The following is a 15,630-nucleotide window of genomic DNA, read 5'->3' as shown; positions in this document are numbered from 1 at the left end:
TGTAAAATGTATTTTTTTTTTTAAATCTGTTTTAATTACGTAGCTTAAGTTTCTTGTTTGTTTTCTTGTGCTTAACATTAGCTTGCATTCCGATTGTTTGATGGAATTACTACAATATAGCTGTAAGCAACATTTTATATGACATCACAAACTGTTATGTTTAAGGTTGAGTTGTATGGATAGGTATGCGTATCTTAATGTATGTACTAACGAGGCCTATAGCGTACCTGCATCTAAACATGACATTGCTTAAATGTCAAGGGAAAAGTTACATTTGTAGATGTTTAGCTCATTACTAAGTACAAATGCCAAAAGTTACATTCAACAGTGTATAAAATCACATGAAAGCTAATTAACTAACATGATAGTTAAGAGTTTATTGTTGTGTATATAATATTTTGGTATTTTTATGTTTATTAATAGAAAGTTAATTAGTAAAAAGTATTTGAGTTAAAAAGTTTGCTTTTAATAGTTTATTTTTATTATATCTTTAAATATAAATTTAAAGTTTCTATATGTTTTTAGTTTTAGTCATAAGCAGCTTGTTGGTGTTTTAATTTAGCTAAGTAGAACAATTTTTTTACCGAGCAAAATAAAATTTAAAATCATAAAAGCTAAAAAACTATTATTAAATATATACGTATCAAGACGTAATACATAAAATGCACTTGACATAACAAACCAAGATGAGTCATTTATGATTAATATTTTTATATCTTTTATTGCAATACCCTATTTGGTAGAGATAATTTATTGTTGTCACTTGTAGCATTTTAGTATTCTGATAATAACTAAATTGAGCTTTTATAAACAAACAGCAAAATATAAACAAACTATTTTAGTTTTATAACATGTTTTATTGGAAAATTAATAAGTTTTTTGTAATAGTGTTTTTGAAGTAATTTAGTATAACTTTGTTAACCAACTATGAGTTCAAATAAATAAAGTATTTTTGTTATAAGTGATACCTAATTATTGTGAAGCTTCTATATATAAACTTTTATTTAAAAAAAAACTTATATTCAATAAACACGTAGTCACATGATTAACAAATAAAACACCATTTTTTTATAAGTCAGTAAATTTTGACAAGTAAGTAGTAATATTTATTTCCTGAGAAATTTCAATAATTACTTTTTAGCAGTTTTCTCCTTATTCCCGATAATTTTATATTTTGTATATCATTTATTAACTATTTTGTTTTAATAGAATTAGTCCAAAAAGTATTGGCTTAGTTAAAAGAGGTAGCTGTTTTTTTATTTAATATTTCTTGTAACGTAAAATGTACAAAATAAGTATTCAAATTGTGATATATTTTGATTCCAAAAAATTATTTGGTGTATCGAAACAAATAAAGATGTTTTATTAAGTTAAGGCATAACTTTATTTTTGTAATTTGTACTTTTTTTAGCAAATTTGTTAACATTTTATTTAGTTTTGTATTTGTTAATGTTAAACATTTTTTTTACAGTTTTAAGTAATTGTTTTAAAATTTGATGTTAAAATAGATGTAGTACACTATTAAACATTTAAGATATACTTTTATTGTTTTGGTCATTGATGTATTACGATTACCTTGGGCAATTAAAATTTATAGTAGCAAAATCTTTATTGCTGATAATAAGTTAGTTTATATTGTTTTAAAGTTTGAAAGCGAATTATCTGTACCGGTTGCTAAGAATTTTTACAAAATAGCATTAAAATTCAAGAATTCGCATATTATTTTAGGCGTTTGTTACCAAAATAAAATGTTTTAGGTTTTGAATGTTTTTTACAGGTTAAATAATTTTTTAATATTATCCTCCATTAAAACTAGATAACATTTAAAAAACCTTTTTCTAAAGTAATAGTTGAAGTTATATTTTTTTACTTTACATGCATAAAGGTATGACATTACTAATAGAAATTTGATTAAAAAACAAGATTTTAAAAGACAAAGTTACTACTGTCCACTTTGTTAAATTCTAGAAAGATTACAAGATTATATTTTATCATATATAATATTTTTGAATTAATAATGCTAAGTAAATAGTAAAGAAAAGAATAAAGTGCCAGCATAGTTTACAAAATTTTTAATCACTTTTTTTCTTAAATAATAAAAAACATCGAATTCTGATAAGTTATTGATTATTATTAATTTTTTTATTTATTTTTCTACTAACATCTAAAAATAAAACTTAAATTATATATATAAGTATATCAGCTGTTACAATAGTTTGTAGTTTTTAATTTTTAAGTTATTTGTTACATACTGTTTTTAACATAATCGAAACAAATATTTACAATAAACAAAAAAAAAAAACTTAATTAATAATTGAATATGCACAGCCTTTTTTGTTTTTTATTAAAAATTTTAAATCGAACTTTTTATTTTAGTAAACATTTAAGTATGTAAAGTACGTTTGTTATTTGTCTAAAGCTTTTTTATATAAATATTATTTTGGTTAAACATTTAAACATTTTAACTGAAGTTTAAATAAAATCAACTCAATTTTTATAATATTTCTAAGCATCAGTCTGATTAATTATTTTATAATGTTATAAAGTAAAGCTTAAATTAATAAGTTCATGTTATTTACAGACATACTTAATCCGAAAGAGAGTTTAAAAGTCTCCTCAGAAGAAGAAAAACTACAAAAAGATAAAGCTAGAGCTAAAACAGAACATACTAAAACTGAGCACAAAAGTTCTAAATTTTATTCTAAAGCAAAGCAAATAGGTAATGAATACATGAATAAAATGCAAAAAGTTTCACTTTTACCTTGTCAGGCTGATCAGCTGTCTAAAAATGAAACCAGTAGTCCTGTTCCAACCGTTGGTACGCCAAATAGTAGTTTTCAGACCAACTCAAAACAACACTTTAATAATGAGAAAACTTCTACTTTAAGCAATAAGAGTTTTGAGTGTGTACAAAGCTCAGACACTTTGAAAGCTGAAGCAACATCTATAAAAAATATTTCAAGTAAAAATGATTTATCATCTAGCATTGGTGTCAAAAAACTACAATCAGAAAGTCCTACAAATATAAAAAAACGTAGTTTTGATAATTCACAATCTGGAAACATGATTGTTATACCTAATATTACTTCACACATTCATACACCTAAAAGTTATGTTTCTCCAGTAATATCAAATCCTGATAATATGGTTCATGTCTCTTTATCAAAGTTCTACAACCCTCAACAAGCAACTTCTGTTACAGCAACTGCAAACAGTAAAGCAAATATTCTTGCAAATGCAATGAGTTCTATCTCCCGATCAAATTTTGAAATTTCTGGAACATTAGCGCAAAGACAGCCAGGATCATTACCGTGCCCCAGGAAAATAAAAGTAAAGAAGGATCAACATTTTGAGAGATTTGTAGGACGTGGGTTGATTGGTTTGGGTGCTCAGCCACTAAATGCTCATGATGGAATAGGGCAAGATGGTATACCAAAATACAAGCGCCCTCCTCATACTTATCCCGCGCTTATTGCTTCTGCTATACTTGACAGTGAACAGCATTTGGTAACTTTGAGAGGAATATATGAATACATTATGAGTAACTTTCCATATTATAAATATTGTCATGACAAGTCAGCATGGCAGAATTCTATTCGCCATAATCTCAGTTTAAATCAATGCTTCATAAAAGGTTTGTAATATCAGTTTTTTTTTAAAAGTTAAGCTAGGAAGTAATTTGCAACTTATGTTTAAACTTTTAGCCAGTTTTTAAATATAAAATAATTTCATTGTTAATGAAATTCAAAGACCATTAAAGTTTGTTTATGTTTCAGTTTCTATTTTATTATAAAGTATAAAGGTTTTTTTAATTCTTAAATGTTGCATTTATAACATTTATAGTTCCGAGATATGAAAACGCAGCTAAATCAAATTTTTGGACGATGAATCAATCAGGTTTTGAAGAGTTCGGAACTGAGTGTAGTTTCAAAAGAAGAAGAAGACGTGGTCAAACAATGCCAATTAGTTTGTTATTTTAAATCTGTTTTTTAAGCTGGTTGTAAACATAAAGTTTTAAAATGTCTATCACTCAAAATATCTATTTCACTTTTTATTTGATACTTTTCAAGGACTTAATGTTACATAATTTAATACATTAAGACCACTAATGTGTTTGTCAAAACTAATTTTATTTGCAGCTAAGCAAAGTAAAAACAAAACAAAGTTGTCAAGCAATTCCCAAGTACCTGGTGTAAGCTCCTCTCCTTCAAAAAATGGATCAGTCCAACATAACAACCAATCTGTATTTTTGAACAACTCCTTAAGAAATGCTACGCAAATAGTTGAGTTAAACAAACAACGTCAAGTTCTTAAAGAAGCAGTTAATGCTAAAGTTAAGCTAAGAAATAGGTACAATCAATCAGATGAACCTGCCAATAAAATTCAAAGAATGCTTGTTTTAAAACAAGGAGAAGGTCCAGTACTAGGTATATGCTTTTTATATTTAAATAACTGTATAAGTGATAATGCTGTTATTGAAAGTCTAATAAAAAATTAAGTTAACCTATTTTTAAATACTAGACTTTGTTCCATATCTTTACAGTATAATTTATACGATAGTTTTAAATTTTGTATTTTGTTGGACTTAAAAATTTTAAGAAGAAAAGTTAATACAATTATTCACTTGAAATGTACAAAATTATAGCTAAAAGTTTATATTTAAAGAGATATACTTCAGTTCCAAGCTCAAAAGATAATAGTAAAGCATATTACAAACTAGTTTGGCTACTATATTTTTATTATCCAGCATTATTTTTTGTTTTTTATTAATTTTTAAATGTTAATAGAATGAGAATAAAACTTTGCATGTGCTTGCTGAATCTAAAATCTGTTTTGATAAAAAATTTATGTAATGACTCGACATAATTTATATTAAAACTGTACCTGTTTATTTGAAATTTATAAATACATATTAATAAAAGTTACTGATGAGCTAATATAAATGATATTAAAAAAAATACTCAATGTTTTACTAAAAACTAGTTTTATTTATTTAAAAAAATATTAATTTTAATTATATATAATGTTTAGCTACTGCAGTTATTTCTGCAATTTTTTTTTCTAGTATACTTATTATGCATGATAAATTTCGATCATCTAACTTTTCAAATGTTTTACAATTTTTTAGTTAACTCTTCATGTGAAAATAATATTGAAAGAAAGAAAGACAATTTGTACAACGATATATCAAATCAGCAAGATAAAAGATTAAAAGTTGAAGTGTCCAAATCTGTTTATATGCAAGGCATAGAAGTTAGTACTATAAGACTATTATAGTTGAACTACGTTGTTTTCTTTTCCGGAAGCCAAGTTCAATGTTATTATGACGTTGAGTTTGATACTTTGTGACTATAATCACGCATGTATGATGAACATTTAATCTAGATAAATATTATAGGTTAAGTCCGTTAGTTAGATCACAGTTTAAATGTAAAATCGCAATGTACATGTACGAATTTTTAGTTCATTTTAAACATAATTTAGATAACTGAATACAAAAATGGATTAAATTTAAAGTATAGTTTATCTATTAAAAGAAAAAAAAACACCTTTAAGTTAATATATTTAAAAGTAAATTTTTTGTTTTTAATTAACTTTATTATGCTTTTTCTTAGCATAATCTAAAGTAAAATCAACTTGTTTTAAGAAATTTTTGTGACACAAGTAATTTGCTTAATGTTTTTGAATTAAGTAGTATATTAAAAACTACAGACTGTTACTATATGTTTTCTCATAATCTTAAGCTAACTCATGATAGTTTGAAGTAATTCAGGCTAATTAATTATCATTTAATAATTTTATATTAACATAAGAACCTATTAAAGTCTTTGTCTAAAAATTATTTTGAATTTAAGAAAAATTATTGCATCTCGAAAAAGTGCTTTAATAACTCTATGTGGCCTTAACTTGTATAACTAGGGTAAAAAAAAATATTATTATTAAAGATTTTTAGAAGACACATATAATTTCAATAGTCTTTTTTTTAAATCCCACTTAATATATTTTTATACTACTGAAAAGAAAATATTTAAACTTGTTGATGCATAAATCCAGATTGGCACAGAAGCTGAAGTTCAATCACATGTTGAAAAAGGGGAAGAAATGTATGGCTTTTCAAAACGTTATAGCTGCAAGTTTTGTCAATACAAGTGCACAGTTCCTGCTGTCCAACCTTTTTATAACCACGTAAAACTTCATCACTCACAAGCAGTATTTCAACTTATGCAGCAAAAAATCAAGCAAAATACAGAAAAAAGTAACAAAACATTTGATGAAAGTGAAACAAGTACGTTGTTTTTGTACTTAAAACGAAATAAGAAATTATAGTTTATTAGTTTTTAACAAATCGAATAAGTTGTGTTACCTTAAAGAAATAATGAAACATTTTAAAATTTAATCCTAAAGGTAAAGTGCTTATAGCTCAAATATATAGCATTTGTATTGCACTTAAAATAGTTAATTATCCTAGGTCCTAACACCTTTAACTTAAAGCAAGTTTAATAAAATATTGAAGTATACCTTAGTTTAAGTAATAATAATAATGAGTCATGCAATATACTGTAAGATTACATCACACTGAAATAATAATAAGTAATGACTGTTATTCAGCAATTTAATTAGTATAAGCTACATATTTTATTACTATAGAAATATATCTATACTTACATCTTTTTCTCTAAACTTAAAATACTATTCTAAAAAAACCCAAGTAAAGACTTGTATAGTTCATTTCTAAATTCAAGTTATGTTATTTTATGGTAAAATATTAATATTTAATTTTGTATAAAACAAACACTTATGTAGCTTAAAAAAACACATTTTTTTCATATTTATTAGTTCAGTCAACGTGGTTTGAAAAACATATATTTTTATACTTGTAACAAAAATTCTTATTTTTGTAGCACTGTATTTATCGATTAAATTACGGTTAACGAATGTAATGTTACTAGAAATATATTTAAATTATAAGTATGATATTTCATACATCTCTCTATTACCAAGTATTAGTGTTAGGATTTTTGCTGGTTTTTAGGCTTGGATAAAAGCAATACATTCACTAAGAAAAGCAACAGCTACACTTTAAGAACGAACAGTAAAAGTTTAATATCTTCCTGTTTACAAAACATTTTTTCTTCTACTGGAGTTTCATTTTCTCATCAAGGAATTATAGCAGCTGCACAGGCTGCCAAAGCAAATCAACAGTTGTCGCAAAACAGTTTACTACAGGCACTTACAGTTGCCCATGCACAGCAAAGTTCTTCACCTGTACTTGGTTAGTACTGATGGCTGTCACGATGAAACTTTGGAATGCTTCAATTACTTGGCTGCTTTTTGCTTTTTTGCAAGATATGTATTAGCTTTGTTTTCATTAAAAAAGCATAACATACTTGCTTGTCAATAACAGCGTGCACTTAATTTGTTCTTACAGTTTTAAATATGATTTTTATTTGCAGGAAGGGCATATAATAGTTTAATTCAAGCAAATAACAATGAACAAGATGAAGTTTCAATACGTAGTATTAAAGAAAGCGATAAATCGAATTCAAATCAACCTCTGAATTTTAAAGATGTACTTACAGCTCGAATGCAGGCGATTCAGCAACAGTTTGCTCTTAAACAGCAGCAGGCAGCTGCAATTAACAGTTCTGCTGACAATATGAGATTCTTTCAACAACATTTATTAAATAATGCCCAAGCTGCTCAATCTTATGTTGATCAACAAGCAATAAGTCAGAATTCTGCACCTGCCAATGTTTTAAATTCTCAGGTTTATACTTACTAAGTTTTGCATAAAATATTAAGAGCATGGGGGGGGTCCACCTTGATTTTTACAAGTTGATCTTATTTTATAGAGTTTTATGTCAGCTATCAGACATTTTTAACCACTTAAAAAAATTCAAAGTATTTTTTGAGATATGAGCGGTCAAAGTCGGTGACCTCAATAGGTTCCTAATGGGAGGCGCAAACTAAAAACGCGAAAAAAGACCATTTAACTAAAAATCTATCTCCTGCTTCATTTTTTAAGCAATTTTCTTCAAGTTTTCACATAAAGTATATTATTAAATTTTAAAAAGATTGAATGCAGGAATTTTTTAATTTAAAAAATAAAATTCAATTAAAAAAAAAATCACCTATTTTTTATGTTTTTTTATCTTAAATTTTTATCTTTTAATATTTTTTAAATTCCAACATTAAAAATCTTTTGAATTTTAAAAGGAACATTTCCTAAAAGTTTGAAGTCTTTAGCTCAAAAAATGAAGGAGAAGATAGGTTTTTAGTAGTTTTTAAAATTTCTGAGAAAATTGATCCCGAAAAATTGCGATCTATACGTTTGTATAGGAAACTGTTTATAAAAATTACAATATCGCAAAAGTTAGATAATATTTTTTTAATTCTATAAAAAGTGGCTTGTAGTTTGTACTTCAAGCTTTCATAAAAGATCCAATGTTATTTTCAGTAAAAAATAATGTCGGACCCCCTATGCCCTTAAGTTTTATGAGTCAATTTTTTTTATGTTACTAGTATTATATTTTTTGTAGTATTTATATTTAAATCACCTTAAATATTTTAAACTATACTAAAAAATTAACTTACACTAAGGCTGCTGCTAAAGGGAATGATGTAGATTCATCCTTTCACAGTAGTGAGATTACTCATACTAATCCTTACCTTTTCTGGCAACAATATCAACAGAGCTTTAGAAAAATACAACAAGCGAATATAAGCAGCTCAATGAATCAGAAACAAGATCCCTGCTCTAGTGATAAATTGATGGCCAAAGATTCCTTTGATGGTATTTTCTAATTGACGAAATTTTTTAAACAAATCAGTGTGAAAATATATATTTTTAGAAATGTTTTCATATATAGTCTTTTTTTTTATTAAAAATAACGTTGTGGTAAATTTATTTGTATATGCATTGTTTGTCCATTAATGATATTTAAAAACTAATTTTGACAGATTAAAATAAAAACTTAATTTAAAATACGTTTGTAAAAGGTCTTGTAAATTAAAGTCAGTTGAGTTTAGATGTTGTTTAACTAACAGAAAACCGCGCAGATGAATTAGTTTCACATGTAAACAGTCACAGTTCTATAAACAAATGGGTAAGACGAGTTTGTACTTACTATTTAGTTGTAACTTTATAAAGTCATATGTTTAATTTAAGTAGATACAATTTTTTGTTTAATATATAAAGCAACAGAGCATTTCGGAATTTCAAAGCAATAACGATTCAAGCGTCGCAAAAGCTTTAGACTTAAAAATTGAAACAAGCTCATCAACCTCAGCTGACAAGATAGACTCTTCCAATAATAATGCTAATGTAAAAGAGCCAAAAAAGAATGAAGACATTTCTACTAATCAATGTATAAGGTAAAAGTTTAGTTTAATTCACAATGTTTAAGTTTATGTTTTTTGTCTTTATATATTATGATACTAATTCAATATTAGGTCTTAACGTATTGGTTCTTTTGTTTAGTCTACCACAGGGTTGCAAAAAAACCTGAAACCTGGAAAACCTGGAATTTTAAACTTTTTTTACATGCAAAATAACGAAACTTTAATTAGGTACGAAAAGTACTTTGTTATAAAACACGTTTAAACTAGTATTACACTATCTATTCAATGTTTTTATACTATAAAGACAGTTTTTTTTAATCTAAGTTTAATTTAACTAAAAACGGACAAAGAAACTTGTACTTTCAAAAACCTAGAAGAAATTCAGAAAACCTGAAAAGTTTTTTCAAAAAACGTTTGGCAACCCTGTTAACAGCAAAGTCTTCCTATAAAGTAGATCTATATATTCTAGTCTGTAGTAATTTATTATTAAATAAATAATTAATAAGTTAAATTTTAAACACTTTTTTTCTACTTTACTTAATCAATAAAACTGATTATATATCGCCTGGAAAATAAATTTAAACTATCTAAAGTTAAGTTTACCACCTTATAATATACTTAAATAAATTGTTTTATGTATAGAAATATAATAGTTAGGTAATTTGAAGTAATTTTTAATAATTCAAGTGTTCTAAAACTAGAAATAAATATTTATGATATTTAAATAAAGTTAATTTTGGACAAGGTTAAGCTTAAGCTTTTATTGTTTTTGATAGCTTACTGGTTTTAAATGTTTTGTTTTTAACTTGTTATTCAGTAAGATTACTATAATGCTGCTAATTATCAATGTTGTTATGTTTGATTTGTTACTAAAGTTTTTTCAACTAATAAGTTTGTTGTTAAGGTATTAAAAATTTTTATTACTTTTTTATGTAAGAGTGTATTTATAAAGTATAATAAAAGTTAGATATATAAAAAAAAAATATACATGAAGTTGAGTGCTCTCCTTTTAACCGCTTTTGACAGATAAAAACACACACTAAATTTAATCAAAGTGTTTACAGTGTGGTATGCGGTAGTCTGAAGCATTTGTACTTGTTTATACGCTCTGGTTTCCACCGATGCAAATAAATATTTTTGTATTAGCCTTTGCTTCTCACGCTATTCTTACCATTGTCTCATAATTAAATTCTTTCTTAAACCAGTAAGGAATTAAGTCATGAATTTTGTACACTTGCTGACTTTGCTATCTAAAAGGTAATAAATTCAGTATACTATTTGTATACTATCCAGTATGGTTATAATACTACTTATACAATTTGTTTTGTATATTTTGAATTGATTATAGTGGTAAATAATAAATTTTTATTTTTATTTCAAAAGTTTACAAAATTAATTTAATAAACTATTAAATTAAGATAAAAATAAATATGATTTTATTATTACTAGATAAATTAGATGGATTTCGCATGTAAATAAACAAAGCAACCTTTTTTGTTTTAAGTTCATTTAATTCTATCAATTACAGTAGTCTACCGCTTTAGTTTGCTCTTTGAACCCAGCCCAAAAGTGTGAACTTAATCGGCAGTGCGAACTCTGGAAATAAGAACTCAAGCAGCAGATTACTGTACTTTTTAAGATATTTATTATAGTCTATCTCTTAACACATTGTTTTTATTCCTGAATGTTTTTAAATCTAATTTTACTAATATTAAGTTCCATTGGAATTTATTATGTAGTAATTCAAATTTTAGTTATATGTTTATTATATAGTTATTCATATTAATGTATGTAAAATTAAATAATTTATAATTATAAATCAGTATACAACAAAACAAACCATTTCTTTGCTTGAGTTTACAATCATGGTTTATATTTATAATCTTATACCTAATCATTATTATACATACTTTTTTATTTACAGGGTTGCCGCTTTACCTGGAAACCTGAAAAAAAACCTGGAGTTTGACAATTTAGGCAAAAAAAAACTTGGAACTACATAGAATTTGAGAAATTTTGAAAAAAAACCTGGAAATTTAAACAATTTTAACTTGTTAAGTAGTAAAATTTCGATTTGACACAAAATATCTATCATATAAATAAAAAAATTTGTCATCATAATTTTTTTTTTATTAAAAAACATATTTAAAGTAGCTTTACAATACCTTTTCAATGTATTTATACTCAGTTTCTTACCTTAAACTTAACTTTAAACTAAAAATAGACCCAAAAGTGTCTACTTTTAAAAACCTGAAAATTTTTTGTAAAAAACGAGCGGCAACCCTGTATTTACATAAAGATGTTAATTAGTTTTCTTATTTAACTTAGAAGGTGCATAAATGTATTTATGATGTTTGTGAAAGTGTATTAAAAAGTATGTAATAGTTTAGCGTAGTTTAAAATAATATTAATTTTTTAAGTAAAAAAATGCTATGTTTATAGTTTTTTAGTATACCAGATATTAACTTTCGAAATACTAGTACATACTTGTAAATTAAAAAAAAGTCTGAGAATCACAGAGTAACTTGTCATATATAGTTTAGTTTGTAATACGGGCGAGGCGTTGTTTTTTCATTTTGCTTATTTATTGTATTACATTGCACGCAACTAAGATCAGCAGATATTACTAAAATAACTAGGCATTTACTTAACTAAACACATTGCACATTGCCTATTTTTTGTGGGTTAAACAGTTTATGGAATTAGTTTCATTTTGTTTTTTGTTAATGTAATTTTGTCATTTTCATTTAGTTGGTTTTAGTATTGTATATCAATAAAGTTAAAGCTTGTATTACTAAACTAGATTTTGATACAAAATATACTGAAATTTAAAGAAAGGTATTTTTTAAATGATGGCTTTAGTTTTACGTTTCTAAAATGTAGTTTTATTTCTATAAGCTTTTGTTTAGCCTTGTAGTTAAAGCTAAGTAAATTGTTTTATTTTCCATTACTTCCGCTGTTGTCGGCACAACAAAGTAGATAATGGAGCTAAAAATTGAATTTTTAATGAGTGCTTAACAACTATCACAAACAGTAAGAAAGGGTTGTAGTTGATAACTTATACCTTAAACACTAACTCAAGCAAATGTTTACCTTTTTTATTTTATTAAAATCATTCTAAAACAACGGTTATCCTAGTTATTTTAAAATATTCCTTATGTTCTCAAAGTCTAAAAGTTTTTTTATTACATTTCTTTATCTTAGGTGACATAAATTCATAAAGCATTATTCATATTTCATTAGCTGTTGAGTAAATAGTATTCATATTTTATTAAAATAGTTAATCAATATTTGATTTTGTCTTAAGTATTACAACAAATATATTTATTTTATTTTATTTTTTTATTGACTTTATTACTTTCTAAAGGTCAATGTGATTTGTTACTTGAAAGTTTGTTGTTATAATATTAACATATCTAGTTAAGTAAATTTTAGAAGTTTGGTTTAAAGTATATTAAAAATTTATTTGTTTAAGTTTAAAAACAACGCTCTTTACCATTTAAATTTTAATTAGTTTATATGGCTGCGCGTTATCCAATAATTTGTCAGAACAACACAAAGTCGTGTGGCGGTTGTTTTTGTTTACTTCTCTCTTCTTTTATCCTCGTGTTTTTGTTTGTTGTTTTGAAGGTGGGACTTGACGAAATTGCACTCAACTGACATAAGGACCATATAAACAAGCAACATATGGTAATGGGTGTAAATAGCAGCTGTTTTTATTTTATACAAAGTCGGTGGAAAAACATTCAGTTGCACAAATATTTTTTAACACCTTTAACACAATTTTACTTAATACTAATTATTATTTATTTTGGTTTTTTATTTTTGTTGTAGTTGTTGTAATCTACAACTTTAGAAATAGATAACATTTCTGATTATAAATAATTTTAATTACAATAACATGTTTATGTTACAAAAACTGACCTATAATGTAGCAAAAATTTGTTAAATATTTACATGTTTGCTTTCTAAGAGTAAATACTAACATTGAAACAGTTATTAAAAGTTAGAGCCAACTAAAAGATGCACAAGCTAATAAATAATATATTTAAATTTTACTTCAAATTCATAAAACTTACAAATTGCTTCAAATATTAGGTATTTTATATTTAAGTTTAAAATATAACTTATTTAAATAATAAAAATTTTGTGCAGTACTACCATTGATGCAGAAACTGAGTGTAAGAGTAAAATTATAGGAATGGATACAAATGACCAGGTTTGTTTATAGTTTTAAAATAGAATTTACTAAAAAATATGATATTAATTTGATTTTTATCTGTCTTAAACAACACAAAACTCAAAGTTAGTTTACGTCCTATTTAGGTTATCTAGCCTTGTATATGCTTAAAAATATCATAGATATTTAATCATTTTCCGATAAATGTTTGAAAAGTCAATAAGCATTTGATTAAGGAACGTAAAATTTTTAACTGTGTTTCTAATATTTAATAACTAATCTAAAATATTAAATTTGCTGATTTATTATTTAACAACAGAACTCATCACCTTATTATATGATTACTCCACCAAACTCAAACTCGCCCACTAATAATGCAAACAATTTTTCATCAAACATGACGTCATCAGCGACACAAACACAGTCGTTGGGTGAAAACTCAACGCCATGTAAGCTAAAGTGTGAGTATTGTGATATCACCTTTGGTGATGATGCAATGCACGCTTTGCATATGAGCTGTCATGAGCCACAAGATCCCTTTAAATGCAAGATTTGTGGCGAACAGTGTAATGAAAAGTATCATTTCAATGTACATATTCTAAAAGGAATGCACAAAAAAAGTACACCTAGCAAGTCTGAGGATGAGAATGAAGTTTTTGATCAAAAATCCAAATCTCCAAGCACAAATGAGTGATGAAACGTAATTTTTGCGTTTAGTTTTCATCACTTTGATTAATAAAATCGATGTTTTATAGTACAAAACTAAAATGAAGGTTTATACTTATGAATTTAAATTTAAAGAGTATATTTTACATCGATTAATACTACTATTTTGATACGATGTTTTTTAAAGTTTTCATAATGTTGATCTTTTAAAATGCAGTTTAGTCTGAGTATTATAAAGTTTTGTTTAGATAATGAATTTTGTTTGATTACTTTTGTTTAATTGTTTGATTACTAATGATTTTTTGAGATCGACGATTTTGTTTTAAATTATTGGAAATGATTTGTTTATCTAAGTAAACCCTCCATTTTTTACTCTTGAGTTTTTTGAACTATTAATAGTTTGATACTTATGTTTTTAAGCTTTGCTGACTAACATAAAAATAGCTGCTTAACCCCAAGCGTTTAAAAGGTTTCACAGCATCGGTGAACCGCGCATAAGAACCTCCAAAAAGTTTATTGATGCCAAAGACCGTTCTTTATTTCAAGCGCTTTGCTTAAAATATTAAAAACTAAATTTGTTTATTTTTTAAACGAACTTTAAAAGTTAATTTACTAGGAAATTATTTTGCACTAGTCTTTTTTGCAACGCTACACAAATCGCATTGCGAAACTTCATTAGACTACTCAATTGGCTTATTAATTTCAAGCTGTTTAATTGGATGATATACAATTAATTTTTTTTTTCTAGACATGTTTTCTCAGATATACGTTGAATGCTTGCAAACATATACTAAGCAAAACATACAATTATTGTTATGACTTCTAAGTAAAATAATGTTCAATCCTGTTGTAGCTAAGAATCGCTTTACATAACTTTATTTGCATCATTGATGTTTAACTTATACTGATGTTGTTTTTCGAATAAACTTAATAAACTATCACTTGTTTTAATATGATATGTAGAAAAATTTAAATTTTAAGTTTAAAACTTGTCAAAATTATGTCAAGATTCTTTTAACTAGAACTAAGTAAATTATACAACGGCTGTTCTTGCAAAAAAAAAATATGACCAGCTATTTCGACTAAGTTACTTACATTGTAATTCAAAGTGATTATAAATTTTTTAACATTGCATTATTATAGACTGTTTGTTTTGTATACAAGAGCAGGTGTGGAAATTTTGCGGGTTAGTTAAATGTCAAAGAAGTGGTTGGCACCTTTAATGATCGTATAGCTTATTAAGTCGAATGTACACAATCCATGCTATGATACTAAAATGTTCGTGTTATTTATTACTCGATTAAATATCTTGATATTATACAAATGCAGCAGCTAATAATTTCTTAAATATTAATTTCAACCGAATATTTTGATTGAAAATACTATTTAAACATTATTATTAGCAAAAAAAAAAACTAATTATTAGTTTGAGAGTTTTTATA

The 15,630-nt window shown here is 25.6% G+C and overlaps 1 protein-coding gene across 4 annotated transcripts; it reads left to right on the top strand.

The window, feature by feature from the left end:
* Nucleotides 1–1,476: 1,476 nt before the first annotated feature.
* LOC145831265 (uncharacterized) lies at nt 1,477–15,129 on the top strand. 4 transcript variants are annotated; one of them, XM_082938447.1, is made up of 13 exons: nt 1,477–1,624; nt 2,582–3,634; nt 3,844–3,966; nt 4,140–4,427; nt 5,129–5,253; nt 6,055–6,286; nt 7,034–7,273; nt 7,455–7,768; nt 8,695–8,794; nt 9,049–9,107; nt 9,200–9,375; nt 13,498–13,561; nt 13,842–15,129. In XM_082938447.1, exons 1-13 carry the CDS (start codon nt 1,561–1,563, stop codon nt 14,214–14,216), a joined length of 3,213 nt encoding a protein of 1,070 aa, XP_082794573.1. In that variant the 5' UTR covers nt 1,477–1,560; the 3' UTR covers nt 14,217–15,129. The 4 variants fall into 4 exon arrangements, with proteins under 4 accessions (XP_082794573.1, XP_082794572.1, XP_082794571.1 ...); XM_082938446.1 differs by having other exon boundaries at nt 8,602–8,794; nt 9,206–9,375; XM_082938445.1 differs by having other exon boundaries at nt 8,602–8,794.
* Nucleotides 15,130–15,630: the final 501 nt, after the last annotated feature.

The sequence above is a fragment of the Thalia democratica genome, chromosome 3 (assembly GCF_965202585.1).
Source record: "Thalia democratica chromosome 3, ktThaDemo2.hap1.1, whole genome shotgun sequence".
NCBI classification, from domain to species: Eukaryota; Metazoa; Chordata; class Thaliacea; order Salpida; family Salpidae; genus Thalia; species Thalia democratica.
This window is presented reverse-complemented; position numbering and strand designations above follow the sequence as displayed.